At 46.0% G+C, this 14678-nt stretch overlaps 1 protein-coding gene across 3 annotated transcripts in view; it reads right to left on the bottom strand.

The window, feature by feature from the left end:
• Window positions 1–291: 291 nt before the first annotated feature.
• SMAD5 (SMAD family member 5) overlaps window positions 292–14678 on the bottom strand; it is a 60549-nt gene continuing 46162 nt past the window's right edge. For all 3 annotated transcript variants that reach the window (XM_030211117.1, XM_030211119.1, XM_030211118.1), the window contains exons 6-7: window positions 6317–6573; window positions 292–559 (exon numbers count right to left, since the gene is read on the bottom strand). In XM_030211117.1, the coding sequence (XP_030066977.1) occupies window positions 416–559; window positions 6317–6573 (401 nt within the window). In that variant the 3' untranslated portion in view covers window positions 292–415. The remainder of the gene's footprint in view (window positions 560–6316; window positions 6574–14678) is intronic.

Consider the following 14678-nt stretch of genomic DNA (forward strand, 5'->3'; position numbering starts at 1 on the left):
CGGCCCATTCACTTTGAATGAATGGACAGCCACTAGAATTGCTTCGTAAACAGACCCCTAAAAGTGTCAAAATATTTTCTACCTGACCTAAATACTGTAGCAGATGTTTCCAGTTAAGACAAATGTTGATGAAACCATTAAAAAATAAAACACATTTAGCATTTGTTAAGAGTTGTTTTTACTGAGGTCTAAAATTTTTAGTGTTGTGATCAATTCTAATTGCAAAAGGGAAAAAAAAAACACAATTAAAAAAATTCAACCAAACTGATTAAAAGTAGTGTGGGGGGGGGGGGGGGGGGGGGGGGGTGGAAACTAGAGTGTCAATGCAACTGTTCTTCAATCAGCTCACGTTAGCCATAATCTCCAGTATCAAAGCAGTTCAGAAAAGATGCTGGAGGATAATGCTTCTTTGGTACTATGAAACAGATGAGATTGGATTAAGAGGTGAACCCATTTGTGTAAGTACTTTATCCAGCCACTGGAGGGGTCCATGAAGGTGAATTTCAATCCAGCATGGTGTGCTCGTCACATCTTGTCGATGATATTCTGCTCCCCATCCCTTGAAAAGGAACACAAATGCACATGAACAAGAAAGAAAAGTGTGTATTTTAGCCTTGTAAACTACATGTGCAATGAGTTTTTTACTGGAATTAGTAACATCAGTGCTTAAGAAAAAAATGCAAATAAACTGGTATAATAAACTGCCCTAAACTTAAGAGCACTAGATTATTTATGGTTTAGTGCTACATTTTTGCACGTTAGAATTACGTCCCGTGTAACAAATGTTTAGCTCACACACACATAAAAATCTAGTATTATCAAGGAAGAAAAACACTTTGCTAATCTTAGTCAAACTGGAATAGAAAACACATGCCTATGAGCTACACTTGGAATTATTTCTCATGCAGAAAACTATAGTAAAGTTTAGTGTAACTTTTTCAAATGCCCTGATATATCAGCAATAACATTTGTGTCTTTACAGATGACTGTTATTCAGAAGAAACCTTTAAAGTAATGGAAGATCTGCTCCTAATTCAAGGCTACAATTTACTTTTACCACATGACTAACATCGTTATGAACATTATTTTGGATTCTTCTTTGAGCTTTGAAGCTCAGATCAATCAAATTTGGAAGAAATCTTTTTTTCGTATGCGTCAATGATCTTATTTTCGAAGATCACACTTTCCAGATGTTGGCAATATCTAATCTGGATTATTGTAATTCTTTATATGTAGGCTTGAATAACAAATTGCTTGTCAAACTTCAGCTTATACAGAATACAGCAGTGCGTCTGATTTTTCGATTAAGGAAATCTGAAAGTGGTTCTGGTCATCTCAGAGAATTGCATTGTAGTTTTGTGTTCGAGCATGTGCTATCCTTAAAACAGTTTGGTTTGTTTTTTAAAGTGATGTATGGGAACTCTTCTGAAGTGCTGATCCAATTATTTTCTTATTGCTTTTATAATTCTTCTAGAATTCGGGACAATTTATTGAGGTGCCCAGCTTTTCAAAACATAAGGTTCAAGCTCCAGATGAATTCTCTGTTTTCTTCTCATGCTATTGCTGAGTGGAATTCTCGACCAATGTTAGCCCATTTAGAATCGAATTATATGCAAGAAGTTGAAGACTTTTCTATTTGATAAATTTTAAATTCTCATTGTTTTCTCCTAATTTGTTCTTCCTGCTTTTGAGCAGCTTCTTATATTGTAAAGACAACTTGAACCTCTTACTGGGATTTGTGCGGTACATAAATTGCAGATTAGATGAGAAGTGAATTTTACTGCAATTATGAGAAAAATAGAAAATCACAACCTTTACTTTAGGCCCTTGAGATCTTCACCTTCAGTCCTTGGCGGACCACCAACTGATCAGGTTTTCAGGAGAAATTAGCATGCTCACTACTTCCACTGTATACAAATCTGTCTCATGTATATTTATTAGAGGCATCCTGAAAATGACCTGTAGACAGCCCCTGTGAACTGTAAGTAAAGGCCAAGGCTCTAGGCTATATTTTTAAAAAAGGACTATGAAAGGTAAAACAAACTTGTTTACTTGTAACAAGTGTTTTCCACTGAGTAGAATTAATCAGGTACACAAGGGGGTGACAAGTTCAGCACTGGTAACTAATGACTTGTTCAACTATCACTAGCTGCCTACTCAACAGATGATGTGAGAGTTGCATAGGTTACAAGGATAGGTTGGCGAGTACAACTCAACCGAAGTCATAATTTTTGAGGTTCAAGTGGTGAAGCAAGAGACAGGTAGCTGCTTTATGCCTTCCAGTGAAGCAGATTTCAATAGAGCTACAATTAGTCACAGTGGTTTTGATGAAGTTTGACAGGATTGGCTTGACAGATACTAGTCTGCTCATATGACCTGCATGCATAATGCTAGCCAACTGGCTAACGTGCCATTCGCTACCAAAATGCCAAGCCAGTTGGAGTCAAAGGAGAAAACAAATGAGCAGACTTTCCAATAGATTCTGCTCTTTTTACAAGGTTAACTAGGCAAAAGCCCATTTGCAGTCCAGAGTTCGAAGGGACTTCAAGCAAGCATGCTTATGCAGTTTAGGATAAACTGCGGGTGGCAAACCAGGAACCAAGGAGGTCAAGTTCAATCTTGGGTAAGTCAATCCTTCATTGCCTAAGGTGCAAATTTAGAATGTAAGCCCTCCAGGGACAGGAAAAATATCTATTGTACCTGTATGTAACTCATGCTGAGGTACTGCTAAACAACAACAAAAAAATAGATGTTAACTAAATCCAAAACCCTTCCTCGTTCCCTTTTCATTAAAAATGAAAAGGGATCTACTCTGCATAGGAATTTAAAATGAATTTGCAGTACTATTTTATTATGACACTGAGTGTAGGGTTCACATGTGAGTAAGCTTTGAAGTTTACTGACTTACATGAAAATGGCAACGTTCCAGGTTAGATGCTCAAAATACAAAGAAATAGTAGTTTCATAGGAGACAAAAAGATGACACTCGGGTCTCAAGGGATAGGAGACTTCTTAAAAAATATTTGATGTGAAGCAACCTTCATATGAATTCTGAAAGAACTGGATATTGGGAATCCAGTGTTGTACAGCAACTCTTTCAATCATTAAAAAAAAACAAAACAAAACAATACTGCACATTCTTTGTAGAATGAGTAAGGTTGCTCTGGTAGTGGCAATAAACCAAAGAACAGCTCCTCACCTAGCATTGTACCTAGGACTGGAGTGGGGGTTAGTCGCTTTAGCTTTTCATTTGAAGAGTGGATCTGGATGGACTCCTTGCACAGAGCCACTGTACTGAAGACATAGCAAAAGGATTGAGTTCTGGCCAGGAATAGCTATCTATGCCAGAGATGTGTCTATGCTGTCCATAGTACAGATGCATGGCTGGTCTATGCTAGAAGGCAGCAGAGGTGGCAGGTTTCTTCTGCTTCAGAACATCATCATGACTATGTTGGGTAATGCTTGGAAATACTTGTGGAACTATGTGATTTAGAGAAGGGGTTCTTTAAATGAATATGCATGATAAGACATATCCAAGCCCTGTCAGACCGATACCCTGGGTTCAAGAAGCCACGCAAGCTTGGTTGTGAAGTCTGAGACTTATTACCTGCTTTAGGAATCTTTCAGCCACATCATGGAGGACAGCTGGCAACATCCAAGGAGAAAAGAAAAAAACCTGCTGGACTGAACAAAGCCAGTCAGCTTCTACCCCATGCACTGCCTCAATTTTCAAAAATCTTCAAGAGGTGCTCCTCAGCCTCAATATTTTCAGAGCTGGGAGAAGCACATTTTATTTAAAACATTTCTAGCCCGCACATTACTAGGCAGATTACAATAAAACAAAATCAGAACACAAAACAAAACTCAACAAAGGCTTAAGCCATAATTAATAATTTAAGACCAAAAAGCTTGAACAGCGACTGATGCACACAGGGGGCGACTGATGCACACACACAGGGGGATATGTGCATCTCATTTGCATGCAATCCCCTTTGTCCTCTGTTGGTGACTCAGTAACTTTTCCAGCGGCACCTGTATTTAATGGCTGCTTTTTTTGCATCGGCCCCTTGGTGTGTGTTCAGCAGTTTCCAGAGAAACGATTGTGTAGAAGTAGGCCACTGTGCAGCTTTTCTGATGCAGAAAATTGAAGCCCAACATCTAGAAGAGTTACTGGGCAGAATATAGGAACAAGAAACTAATAACTCACTTGCTTAGATCTCCTTTCTTTGACTCAATCCTCAGAACAAAGTTAGTGAGCAGCAGGCAACTATGAGCCAGGGATAAAGCCAGTCTAAAAGCATCTTCCATAATCCTGTTTGCTCTGTATTCACAGTGTAACCTTGTGAAAACAATGGTGGTAGTGGTGGTGATTTTTTTTTATATATATATATTTTTCTTAAAGTAAAGATTTGTAATGGATTGCCAGGTAACAGATTCTTGGAGTAAAACTGAAGATGCTTTTGTAATCTAAGGTATGCAGATTGCTGAACTTTTTACTGTGCAACCTGTGGCTTAAAGTTTGTAAAACACCCCGTGTTATGATTTTTGCTTTTTGTTCTAAATTTGATTACGTTGACAAAATTTGAACCATCCCTTCCTACCCTTGATTCAAGATGGTGAAAATACAAAAAAGTGACCTTGTTACATAGTGCACGAGCCAACCATTCAAGTGTGAGCCAGTGTTGCTTAATAGTACAGAAATTCATCTGGACCCTGGTCCACTACAATACAAAAGCGGGGCTTTTACGCTCTCCGGAGAATAAAATCAGCAAGGAGCATTCTAGACTTTAAGGCATTATGGGCCCCTTTTACAGCACGGGCTTACCACTCGCTAAAAAGGAAGTACCACTGGGCTACCCCAGCACCCTATTATATCCGGGTACCCGGCAGTAATCGGGCAGTGCTGCATGCTGTCCAGTTACCGCGGGAGCCCTTACCGCCACCTCAATGGGTAGCGGTAAGTGCTCCCTCATTCCCTCAAAAAAATAAAGACTTACCTTTTACCCACTGTGGTAAAAGAGGGCCTCGGTACATGTCAAAAACAAATGCTGACGCAAGTGCAGGCCCCCTTTTGCCACAGCTTGGTAAAAGGAGGCCTACATACTCTGTTTCATGCTTTTGTTTGTTCTCAGTTGGATTACTGTAATGAGATTTATGCTGATCTCCCAAATATTGCAAAAAAACATCTTCAGACTCTTCAAAATACAGCAACCCATTTATTATGCCATGCAAGGCGTTCTGATCATGTTACTCCTCTTCCGCTGAAGTTGCACTGTTTTCCTGTACACTTCAGGATCCAATTCAAGCTTATTTCTTTGGCTCATAAAGCAATTCACACAGGTTTACCTGATTATTTGGAATCACTGACTCATTCCCCATGATCCGGCCCGCTGCCTGCTCTCGCTCAATGATCGTAGACTTGTTCTATCTAACCTTAGACAGGCATACTATGAAGTTACAAAAAAAGTGCCTTTTATTTTATAGCCCTGTTTCGGTGGAATAGCTTTCCTTTGTGTGCAGGAGCACAGCCTTTGTTAAAAAAACTTAAAAGTTGCTCTAAAATTTATTTTTTCTCAAAAAATTAATGTGTTTCAGCAATTGCAGTAGTTGAGCCTGAAGAGCGTGCAGTAGTTATGCAGGTATGTTTTTACTGTTCTTCAGTGTGATTGGTTTCTTTCCTGTTTATTTTTGGTGTTTTGTTTTTTCTTTTTCAAATGTTTTTAACTATTTTGTAAATCGTTTTGATTTAATTATTAAAAAAAAGCAATTCATCAAGTAGTAAACAAACTAGTTGCACAACCACATGTAAAAGAATCCAGTAACCTGTGATGGGATTTGAACACCATCAGACACATATATGAAAACATAACAGAAGTGAAAACATGAAGCTAAAGTATCATACATATATATGTGTTCCACGCACATCAGCATCAACACCAATGAAAACAAGTTCCATATTCTAGTTACTAGTTCTTAAACACCAGCAGGGTACCCAGTGCCAAAGCTCTATTTGAGTTACAGATTCCTTAATTTGAATTCTCTCCCAGAGTTTTGCTCAACGGCGCCCACTGGTGGAAATCTGACCGGATATGATGGGAGAGGCGCTTGGCTTGCAGTACTGTAGTGCTGCTAGCATCATGGGGGAAAAGGAATTAGCTGTTTTCAGTAAGCCAGCTTGGGTGTGCATTTTAACAACAGTCTATTTATTTTAAAATGACATGCTAATTATGTGTACTCCCGTAATTTCCTGAGGACCATGACTATAATAATTTTTGCAACCTGCAGAGTAAACCTAAATGTTGTAATCCAGACTTACCTTCACAAAGCTCATTCGGATGGTGCACATTTTGGTAAGTTCATACACAGCTTCAAAGCCATGGTTGACGGATTGTGCTAAAAGCTGAGCAAATTCTTGGTTGTTAAAAATCTTCAGACTGCACCCACTAGGAATTTTACACACAGTTGTAGGGTGAAAGCCATGGTGGTAGTTGCAGTTCCTGCTCTGCACAAATATGCTGCTGTCACTAAGACACTCAGCATAGACCTCTCCTCCCACGTAGTAAAGGTGAACACCTTAAAAACAAAAAATTAAAAAATTACAAATTTTTAAAAATCACAAATGTATGCTAAGCTGAGCTGTTGCACAATTAAGTGACATCTGTAACTGCAGTCACACATACCTGTGGATTCTGCATTGGTTGCCCAAAGTTAGGCATGGATCCCAGATCCGTACACAAACTAATTAGCCAATTAAGTGTTATCAATAATTGGTGTTAACAAGAACTCAATACTAAAGGAACAAGAGGAATCACCAACTATCTTCAATTCATAAAAGAACAGAAAACCTACCTCAAAATCTCCAAAGTCAATTACATAAACTATCAACGTTCTTTCTACAAGATAGCAATGTCCTTTCTACTTTCTAACTGTAAGCAATAATAGTAATTTTCACCTAACTGTAAATTGTAAGCCACTTTGAACCAAAACCTGTTTTGGTTAGCAGAGGGATACAAGAATGCATAAATAAATAAATAAAATAAGCAACAATTAGGACTTGTATGCAGTTCTGCTCTGTGCCCTATTATATTGATTTGTTACATTTGTATCCCACATTTTCCCACCTATTTGTAGGCTCAATTTGGCTTACATAGTACCAGAGAGGCATTTGCAGACTCCGGTGTAAACAAATACAGTGATACTGTAAATAAGTGTACCTAAATTTCCTAGTGCACAATTCCAAAAGGAGTGTGGCCATGAGAGGGGCATGATCGGGTCAGGGGTGTTCCTATAAATTAGGCGCCAAGTTATAGAATACCGGCATTTGCGCACCTAGCTGCTTCAGCTGGAGACAAGTATTTACATCAGCTTTTGACAGGTGTAAGCATTCGCGCCCAAAGTTAGGCACGAAACACATGCTAACCAAGTGAACTGTGTTCTGGATGTCATCTTTACTTTGTATAATAAACATTCATATTTACAGCCAATGAACTATTTCTCATATCCATGTATTGTATGCCTCTAGTACAATCGCCAGCCTCCAGATGTCATCTTCCCACCACCTACAGCGACAAAACGTGTAACTTTATTAAACAGCTCAAAGGCAGCAGGGTTAAAATGTACCTCCCACAGGTGTATTATAATATATTATGTTGCAAAGAGTGGCGTAGCTATAGGGGGCCACGGGGGCCATTTTGTCCGGGCCCATGGTTTGGCTGGCGGGGGTCCCCAACTCCCGCCAGCCAAAGCCGCCTATAGCGCCGGTCTCTGGCGCAGCCGCATTCACTGCCTGCCCTACTCTTCTTTCTTCTCGCTCCTCCTGTGTACACCAACGCTCCTTTACGTGAAACTGAGGAGTGTCAGCTTGGACAGGAGCAAAAGGAAAGAAGAGCAGCAAATGCGGCCGGCGCTGAAGAAGGCTTTGGCTGGCGGGGGTTGGGGAAAGGTATTTATTTTTGAGGGGGGAGCAACGAGGCGGTGAGGGGAAGCGGCAAGGAAGCGAGGCGGTGGGGGGGGGGGGGGGGGGCAGCACTCAAAATGTGACCCCAGCCTGGGGCTCTGGCCCTATCCCACTGTGAGGTCTGGCTACAACCCTGGTTGCAAATAAACAAAAGTTGTATCTATGCAAAAAAACAATCCACTTAAAAATGGAGTCTGATAAGACTGCTCAAGTTAATGAAAAAAAAAATCAATTTTGTCGTGATTTAAAATGTGCACTATTTGATGGGAAGGGCAACTGGTACAACTTCATCTACATATATACAAATGTAAAAATTCATGAATGCTATTTTTAAAAGCTGGGGAATGTTCCATTCTGTATTAATATTAGTTACCGTAGTCTCTTTATGAAGTATGCAAGGGACAGAGTTAAAGCGAATGCTACATACCTGTAGAAGGTATTCTCCGAGGACAGCAGGCTGATTGTTCTCACTGATGGGTGACGTCCACGGCAGCCCCTCCAATCGGAAACTTCACTAGCAAAGGACTTTGCTAGTCCTCACGCGCCCATGCGCGGCCGTCTTCCCGCCCGAACCGGCTCGTGTTCGTCAGTCCCATATGTAGCAAGACAAAACAAGGGAAGACACAACTCCAAAGGGGAGGCGGGCGGGTTTGTGAGAACAATCAGCCTGCTGTCCTCGGAGAATACCTTCTACAGGTATGTAGCATTCGCTTTCTCCGAGGACAAGCAGGCTGCTTGTTCTCACTGATGGGGTATCCCTAGCCCCCAGGCTCACTCAAAACAACAAACATGGTCAATTGGGCCTCGCAACGGTGAGGACATAACTGAGATTGACCTAACAATTATCCAACTAACTGAGAGTGTAGCCTGGAACAGAATAAAAATGGGCCTAGGGGGGTGGAGTTGGATTCTAAACCCCGAACAGATTCTGAAGCACTGACTGCCCGAACCGACTGTCGCGTCGGGTATCCTGCTGCAGGCAGTAATGAGATGTGAATGTGTGGACAGATGACCACGTCGCAGCTTTGCAAATCTCTTCAATAGTGGCTGACTTCAAGTGGGCTACCGACGCTGCCATGGCTCTAACATTATGAGCCGTGACATGACCCTCTAGAGCCAGCCCAGCCTGGGCGTAAGTGAAAGAAATGCAATCTGCTAGCCAATTGGATATGGTGCATTTCCCCACAGCCACTCCCCTCCTGTTGGGATCAAAAGAAACAAACAATTGGGCAGACTGTCTGTTGGGCTGTGTCCGCTCCAGATAGAAGGCCAATGCTCTCTTGCAGTCCAATGTGTGCAGCTGACGTTCAGCAGGGCAGGAATGAGGACGGGGAAAGAATGTTGGCAAGACAATTGACTGGTTCAGATGGAACTCCGACACAACCTTTGGCAAGAACTTAGGGTGAGTGCGGAGGACTACTCTGTTATGATGAAATTTGGTGTAAGGGGCCTGGGCTACCAGGGCCTGAAGCTCACTGACTCTACGCGCTGAAGTAACTGCCACCAAGAAAATGACCTTCCAGGTCAAGTACTTCAGATGGCAGGAGTTCAGTGGCTCAAAAGGAGGTTTCATCAGCTGGGTGAGAACGACATTGAGATCCCATGACACTGTAGGAGGTTTGACAGGGGGCTTTGACAAAAGCAAACCTCTCATGAAGCGAACAACTAAAGGCTGTCCTGAGATCGGCTTACCTTCCACACGGTAATGGTATGCACTGATTGCACTAAGGTGAACCCTTACAGAGTTGGTCTTGAGACCAGACTCAGACAAGTGCAGAAGGTATTCAAGCAGGGTCTGTGTAGGACAAGAGCGAGGATCTAGGGCCTTGCTGTCACACCAGACGGCAAACCTCCTCCATAGAAAGAAGTAACTCCTCTTAGTGGAATCTTTCCTGGAAGCAAGCAAGATGCGGGAGACACCCTCTGACAGACCCAAAGAGGCAAAGTCTACGCTCTCAACATCCAGGCCGTGAGAGCCAGAGACTGGAGGCTGGGATGCAGAAGCGCCCCTTCGTCCTGTGTGATGAGGGTCGGAAAACACTCCAATCTCCACGGTTCTTCGGAGGATAACTCCAGAAGAAGAGGGAACCAGATCTGACGCGGCCAAAAAGGAGCTTTCAGAATCATGGTGCCTCGGTCTTGCTTGAGTTTCAACAAAGTCTTCCCGACCAGAGATATGGGAGGATAAGCATACAGCAGACCTTCCCCCCAGTCCAGGAGAAAGGCATCCGATGCCAGTCTGCCGTGGGCCTGAAGCCTGGAACAGAACTGAGGGACTTTGTGGTTGGCTCGAGATGCAAAGAGATCTACCAAGGGGGTGCCCCACACCTGGAAGATCTGGCGCACTACTCGGGAGTTGAGCGACCACTCGTGAGGTTGCATAATCCTGCTCAGTCTGTCGGCCAGACTGTTGTTTATGCCTGCCAGGTATGTGGCTTGGAGCACCATGCCGTGACGGCGAGCCCAGAGCCAAATGCTGACGGCTTCCTGACACAGGGCGCGAGATCCGGTGCCCCCCTGCTTGTTGATGTAATACATGGCAACCTGGTTGTCTGTCTGAATTTGGATAATTTGGTGGGACAGCCGAACTCTGAAAGCCTTCAGAGCGTTCCAGACCGCTCGTAACTCCAGGAGATTGATCTGCAGATCGCGTTCCTGGAGGGACCAGCTTCCCTGGGTGTGAAGCCCATCGACATGAGCTCCCCACCCCAGGAGAGATGCATCTGTAGTCAGCACTTTTTGTGGTTGAGGAATTTGGAAAGGACGTCCCAGAGTCAAATTGGACCAAATCGTCCACCAATACAGGGATTTGAGAAAACTCGTGGACAGGTGAATCACGTCTTCTAGATCCCCAGCAGCCTGAAACCACTGGGAAGCTAGGGTCCATTGAGCAGATCGCATATGAAGGCGGGCCATGGGAGTCACATGAACTGTGGAGGCCATGTGGCCCAGCAATCTCAACATCTGCCGAGCTGTGATCTGCTGGGACGCTCGCACCCGCGAGACGAGGGACAACAAGTTGTTGGCTCTCGTCTCTGGGAGATAGGCACGAGCCGTCCGAGAATCCAGCAGAGCTCCTATGAATTCGAGTCTCTGTACTGGGAGAAGATGGGACTTTGGATAATTTATCACAAACCCCAGTAGCTCCAGGAGGCCAATAAGTCATCTGCATGGACTGTAGAGCTCCTGCCTCGGATGTGTTCTTTACCAGCCAATCGTCGAGATAAGGGAACACGTGTACTCCCAGCCTGCGAAGTGCCACTGCTACCACAGCCAGACACTTCGTGAACACTCTGGGCGCAGAGGCGAGCCCAAAGGGTAGCACACAGTACTGGAAGTGACGTGTGCCCAGCTGAAATCGCAGATACTGTCTGTGAGCTGGCAGTATCGGGATGTGCGTGTAGGCGTCCTTCAAGTCCAGAGAGCATAGCCAGTCGTTTTCCTGAATCATGGGAAGAAGGGTGCCCAGGGAAAGCATCCTGAACTTTTCCTTGACCAGATATTTGTTCAGGGCCCTTAGGTCTAGGATGGGACGCATCCCCCCTGTCTTCTTTTCCACAAGGAAGTACCTGGAATAGAATCCCAGCCCTTCTTGCCCGGATGGCACGGGCTCGACCGCATTGGCGCTGAGAAGGGCGGAGAGTTCCTCTGCAAGTACCTGCTTGTGCTGGAAGCTGTAAGACTGAGCTCCCGGTGGACAATTTGGAGGTTTGGAGGCCAAATTGAGGGTGTATCCTTGCCGGACTATTTGAAGAACCCACTGATCGGAGGTTATGAGAGGCCACCTTTGGTGAAAAACTTTCAACCTCCCTCCGACCAGCAGATCGCCCGGCACTGACACGTTGATGTCGGCTATGCTCTGCTGGAGCCAGTCAAAAGCTCGTCCCTTGCTTTTGCTGGGGAGCCGAGGGGCCTTGCTGAGGCGCACGCTGCTGACGAGAGCGAGCGCGCTGGGGCTTAGCCTGGGCCGCAGGCTGTCGAGAAGGAGGATTGTACCTACGCTTACCAGAAGAGTAGGGAACAGTCTTCCTTCCCCCATAAAAACGTCTACCTGTGGAGGTAGAAGCTGAAGGCTGCCGGCGGGAGAACTTGTCGAAAACGGTATCCCGCTGGTTGAGCTGCTCTATCACCTGTTCGACCTTCTCTCCAAAAATATTGTCCACACGGCAAGGCGAGTCCGCAATCCGATGCTGGATCCTATTCTCCAGGTCGGAGGCACGCAGCCATGAGAGTCTGCGCATCACCACACCTTGAGCAGCGGCCCTGGACGCAATATCAAAGGTGTCATACACCCCTCTGGCCAGGAATTTTCTGCACGCCTTCAGCTGCCTGACCACCTCCTGAAATGGCTTGGCTTGCTCAGGAGGGAGCTTGACCACTAAGCCCGCCAACTGCCGCACATTGTTCCGCATGTGTATGCTCGTGTAGAGCTGGTAAGACTGAATTTTGGCCACGAGCATAGAGGAATAGTAGGCCTTCCTCCCAAAGGAGTCTAAGGTTCTAGAGTCTTTGCCCGGGGGCGCCGAAGCATGCTCCCTAGAACACTTAGCCTTCTTTAGGGCCAAATCCACAACTCCAGTCATGAGGCAACTGAGTGCGCATCAGCTCTGGGTCCCCATGGATCTGGTACTGGGACTCGATCTTCTTGGGAATGTGGGGATTAGTTAGAGGCTTGGTCCAGTTCGCCAGCAATGTCTTTTTTAGGACATGATGCATGGGTACTGTGGACGCTTCCTTAGGTGGAGAAGGATAGTCCAGGAGCTCAAACATTTCAGCCCTGGGCTCGTCCTCCACAACCACCGGGAAGGGGATGGCCGTAGACATCTCCCGGACAAAGGCCACAAAAGACAGACTCTTGGGAGGAGAAAGCTGCCTTTCAGGGGAGGGAGTGGGATCAGAAGGAAGGCCATCAGACTCCTCGTCAGAGAAATATCTGATGTCCTCCTCCTCCTCCCACGAGGCCTCACCATCGGTATCAGACACAAGTTCACGAACCTGTGTCTGAAGCCGTGCCCGGCTCGACTCCGTGTGAGCGTCGAGAGGTAGACTCCCTCGCCCGCACCGGCGAAGCTCCCTCCGCCGACGTCGTCGGGGAGCCTTCCTGGGAGGCGACCGCAGTCGGTACCGCAAGCGGCACCGATGTCGGAGACCTCCCCCCGGGCAAGGGGACAGCCGGCGCCTCACTCTCGACGGTACCGGTGGCGCAAGCACCCCCGGTACCGAGGGGAAGGGCGCAACCAGCTCTTCCAGGATCTCTGGGAGAATGGCCCGGAGGACTCTCGTGCAGAGCGGCTGTGGAGAAAGACATGGAAGCCGATTGCAGGTGTCGAAGTCAGAGTCTGTTCCGGGTGTGGAGGCTGTTCCGGGCTGTCCAAGGTGGAGCGCATCGACACCTCCTGAACAGAGGGTTGAGCGGTCCTCCCGGTGCCGATGCCTACTAGGTGCCGACTCCCTCGGCGACCCAGAGCTCTCGTTACCGACGGCGGGAAGGAGACCGGTGTCGATGCTTCTTTGACTTTTTCAAACGAAGCATGTCACCGGAGCTTCCCGGTATCGACGAGGACGTAGAATCCAGCCGTCGCTTCCTCGGGGCCGAGGCCGCAGAAGGTCGGTCTCGGGGGGGGGGGGGGGGGGGGGGGGGGGCTGTACCGCAGGAGCCCTCAGGTAGGGGGAGACCCACCCGAAGGCTCACCGCACCAGCAGGGGAATGGACAGTCCTCACCTGCACTCCAGTCGAAGCACCACCGTCCGACGACATCAGCACTAGTGGAGGTCCCCGGTACCACCGACGGCCGACGCAGCCTTCCGATGTCTCGGCCCCGACGATGCAGAGGGTCGATGCCTCGATACGTTGCGGGCCGAGGGCGGAGGTCTTGACGCTGTCGACGTTGACGCACTCGATACTCCTGGTGCCGATGCCAACGAAGAGCCAGAGAACAAAACGTTCCACTGGGCTAATCTCACTACCTGAGTCCTTTTCTGTAAAAGGGCGCAAAGACTACAGGCCTGCGGCGGTGCCCAGCCCCAGACACTGAAGACACGACGCGTGCCTGTCAGTGAGCGAGATTACCCGGGCGCACTGAGTGCACTTCTTGAAGCTGCTGGGAGACTTCGATGACATGGGCGGAAAAATCACGCCGGCGAAATCAAAACTCGTAATTGCGGTAAGGCACCAAAAAGAGGGGGAGAAAAAACTCGACCCGAGGCCTCAAAAGGTCCTACCCCGAAAAACGAAAGAAAACTTAACGGGGCCAAAACTAGAAATACGGGAAAGGGAAAAGACCGAAAGGCCCTTTTCCCGAAATCCCTTTTTTTTTTTTTTTTTTTCAAAAGCGAAAGTCAAAAGACACACGAGGGTCAACTTAAGGGGCGCGAACGCGCAAACAGACTATACCGAGCGCGGACAAAAGAAGACTGACGAACACGAGCCATGGGCGCGCGAGGACTAGCAAAGGCCTTTGCTAGTGAAGTTTCCGATTGGAGGGGCTGCCGTGGTCGCACCCATCAGTGAGAACAAGCAGCCTCTTGTCCTCGGAGAATGAGATCTAATTCTTCACAGAGGTTATTTGTTTTTAGAGTTTAGCAAAATAAGTTCCTTAGTAAAATCTATTTTTCACTTAAATCAAAATAGAATTTTGATATACAAAATTGTCAATCAGGTAATACACATTTAATATGATTAGACTTTTTTTTTTATAGATAGTATCTTTCTGAATTCCAC

The sequence above is a fragment of the Microcaecilia unicolor genome, chromosome 8 (genome assembly GCF_901765095.1).
Source record: "Microcaecilia unicolor chromosome 8, aMicUni1.1, whole genome shotgun sequence".
NCBI lineage: Eukaryota > Metazoa > Chordata > Amphibia > Gymnophiona > Siphonopidae > Microcaecilia > Microcaecilia unicolor.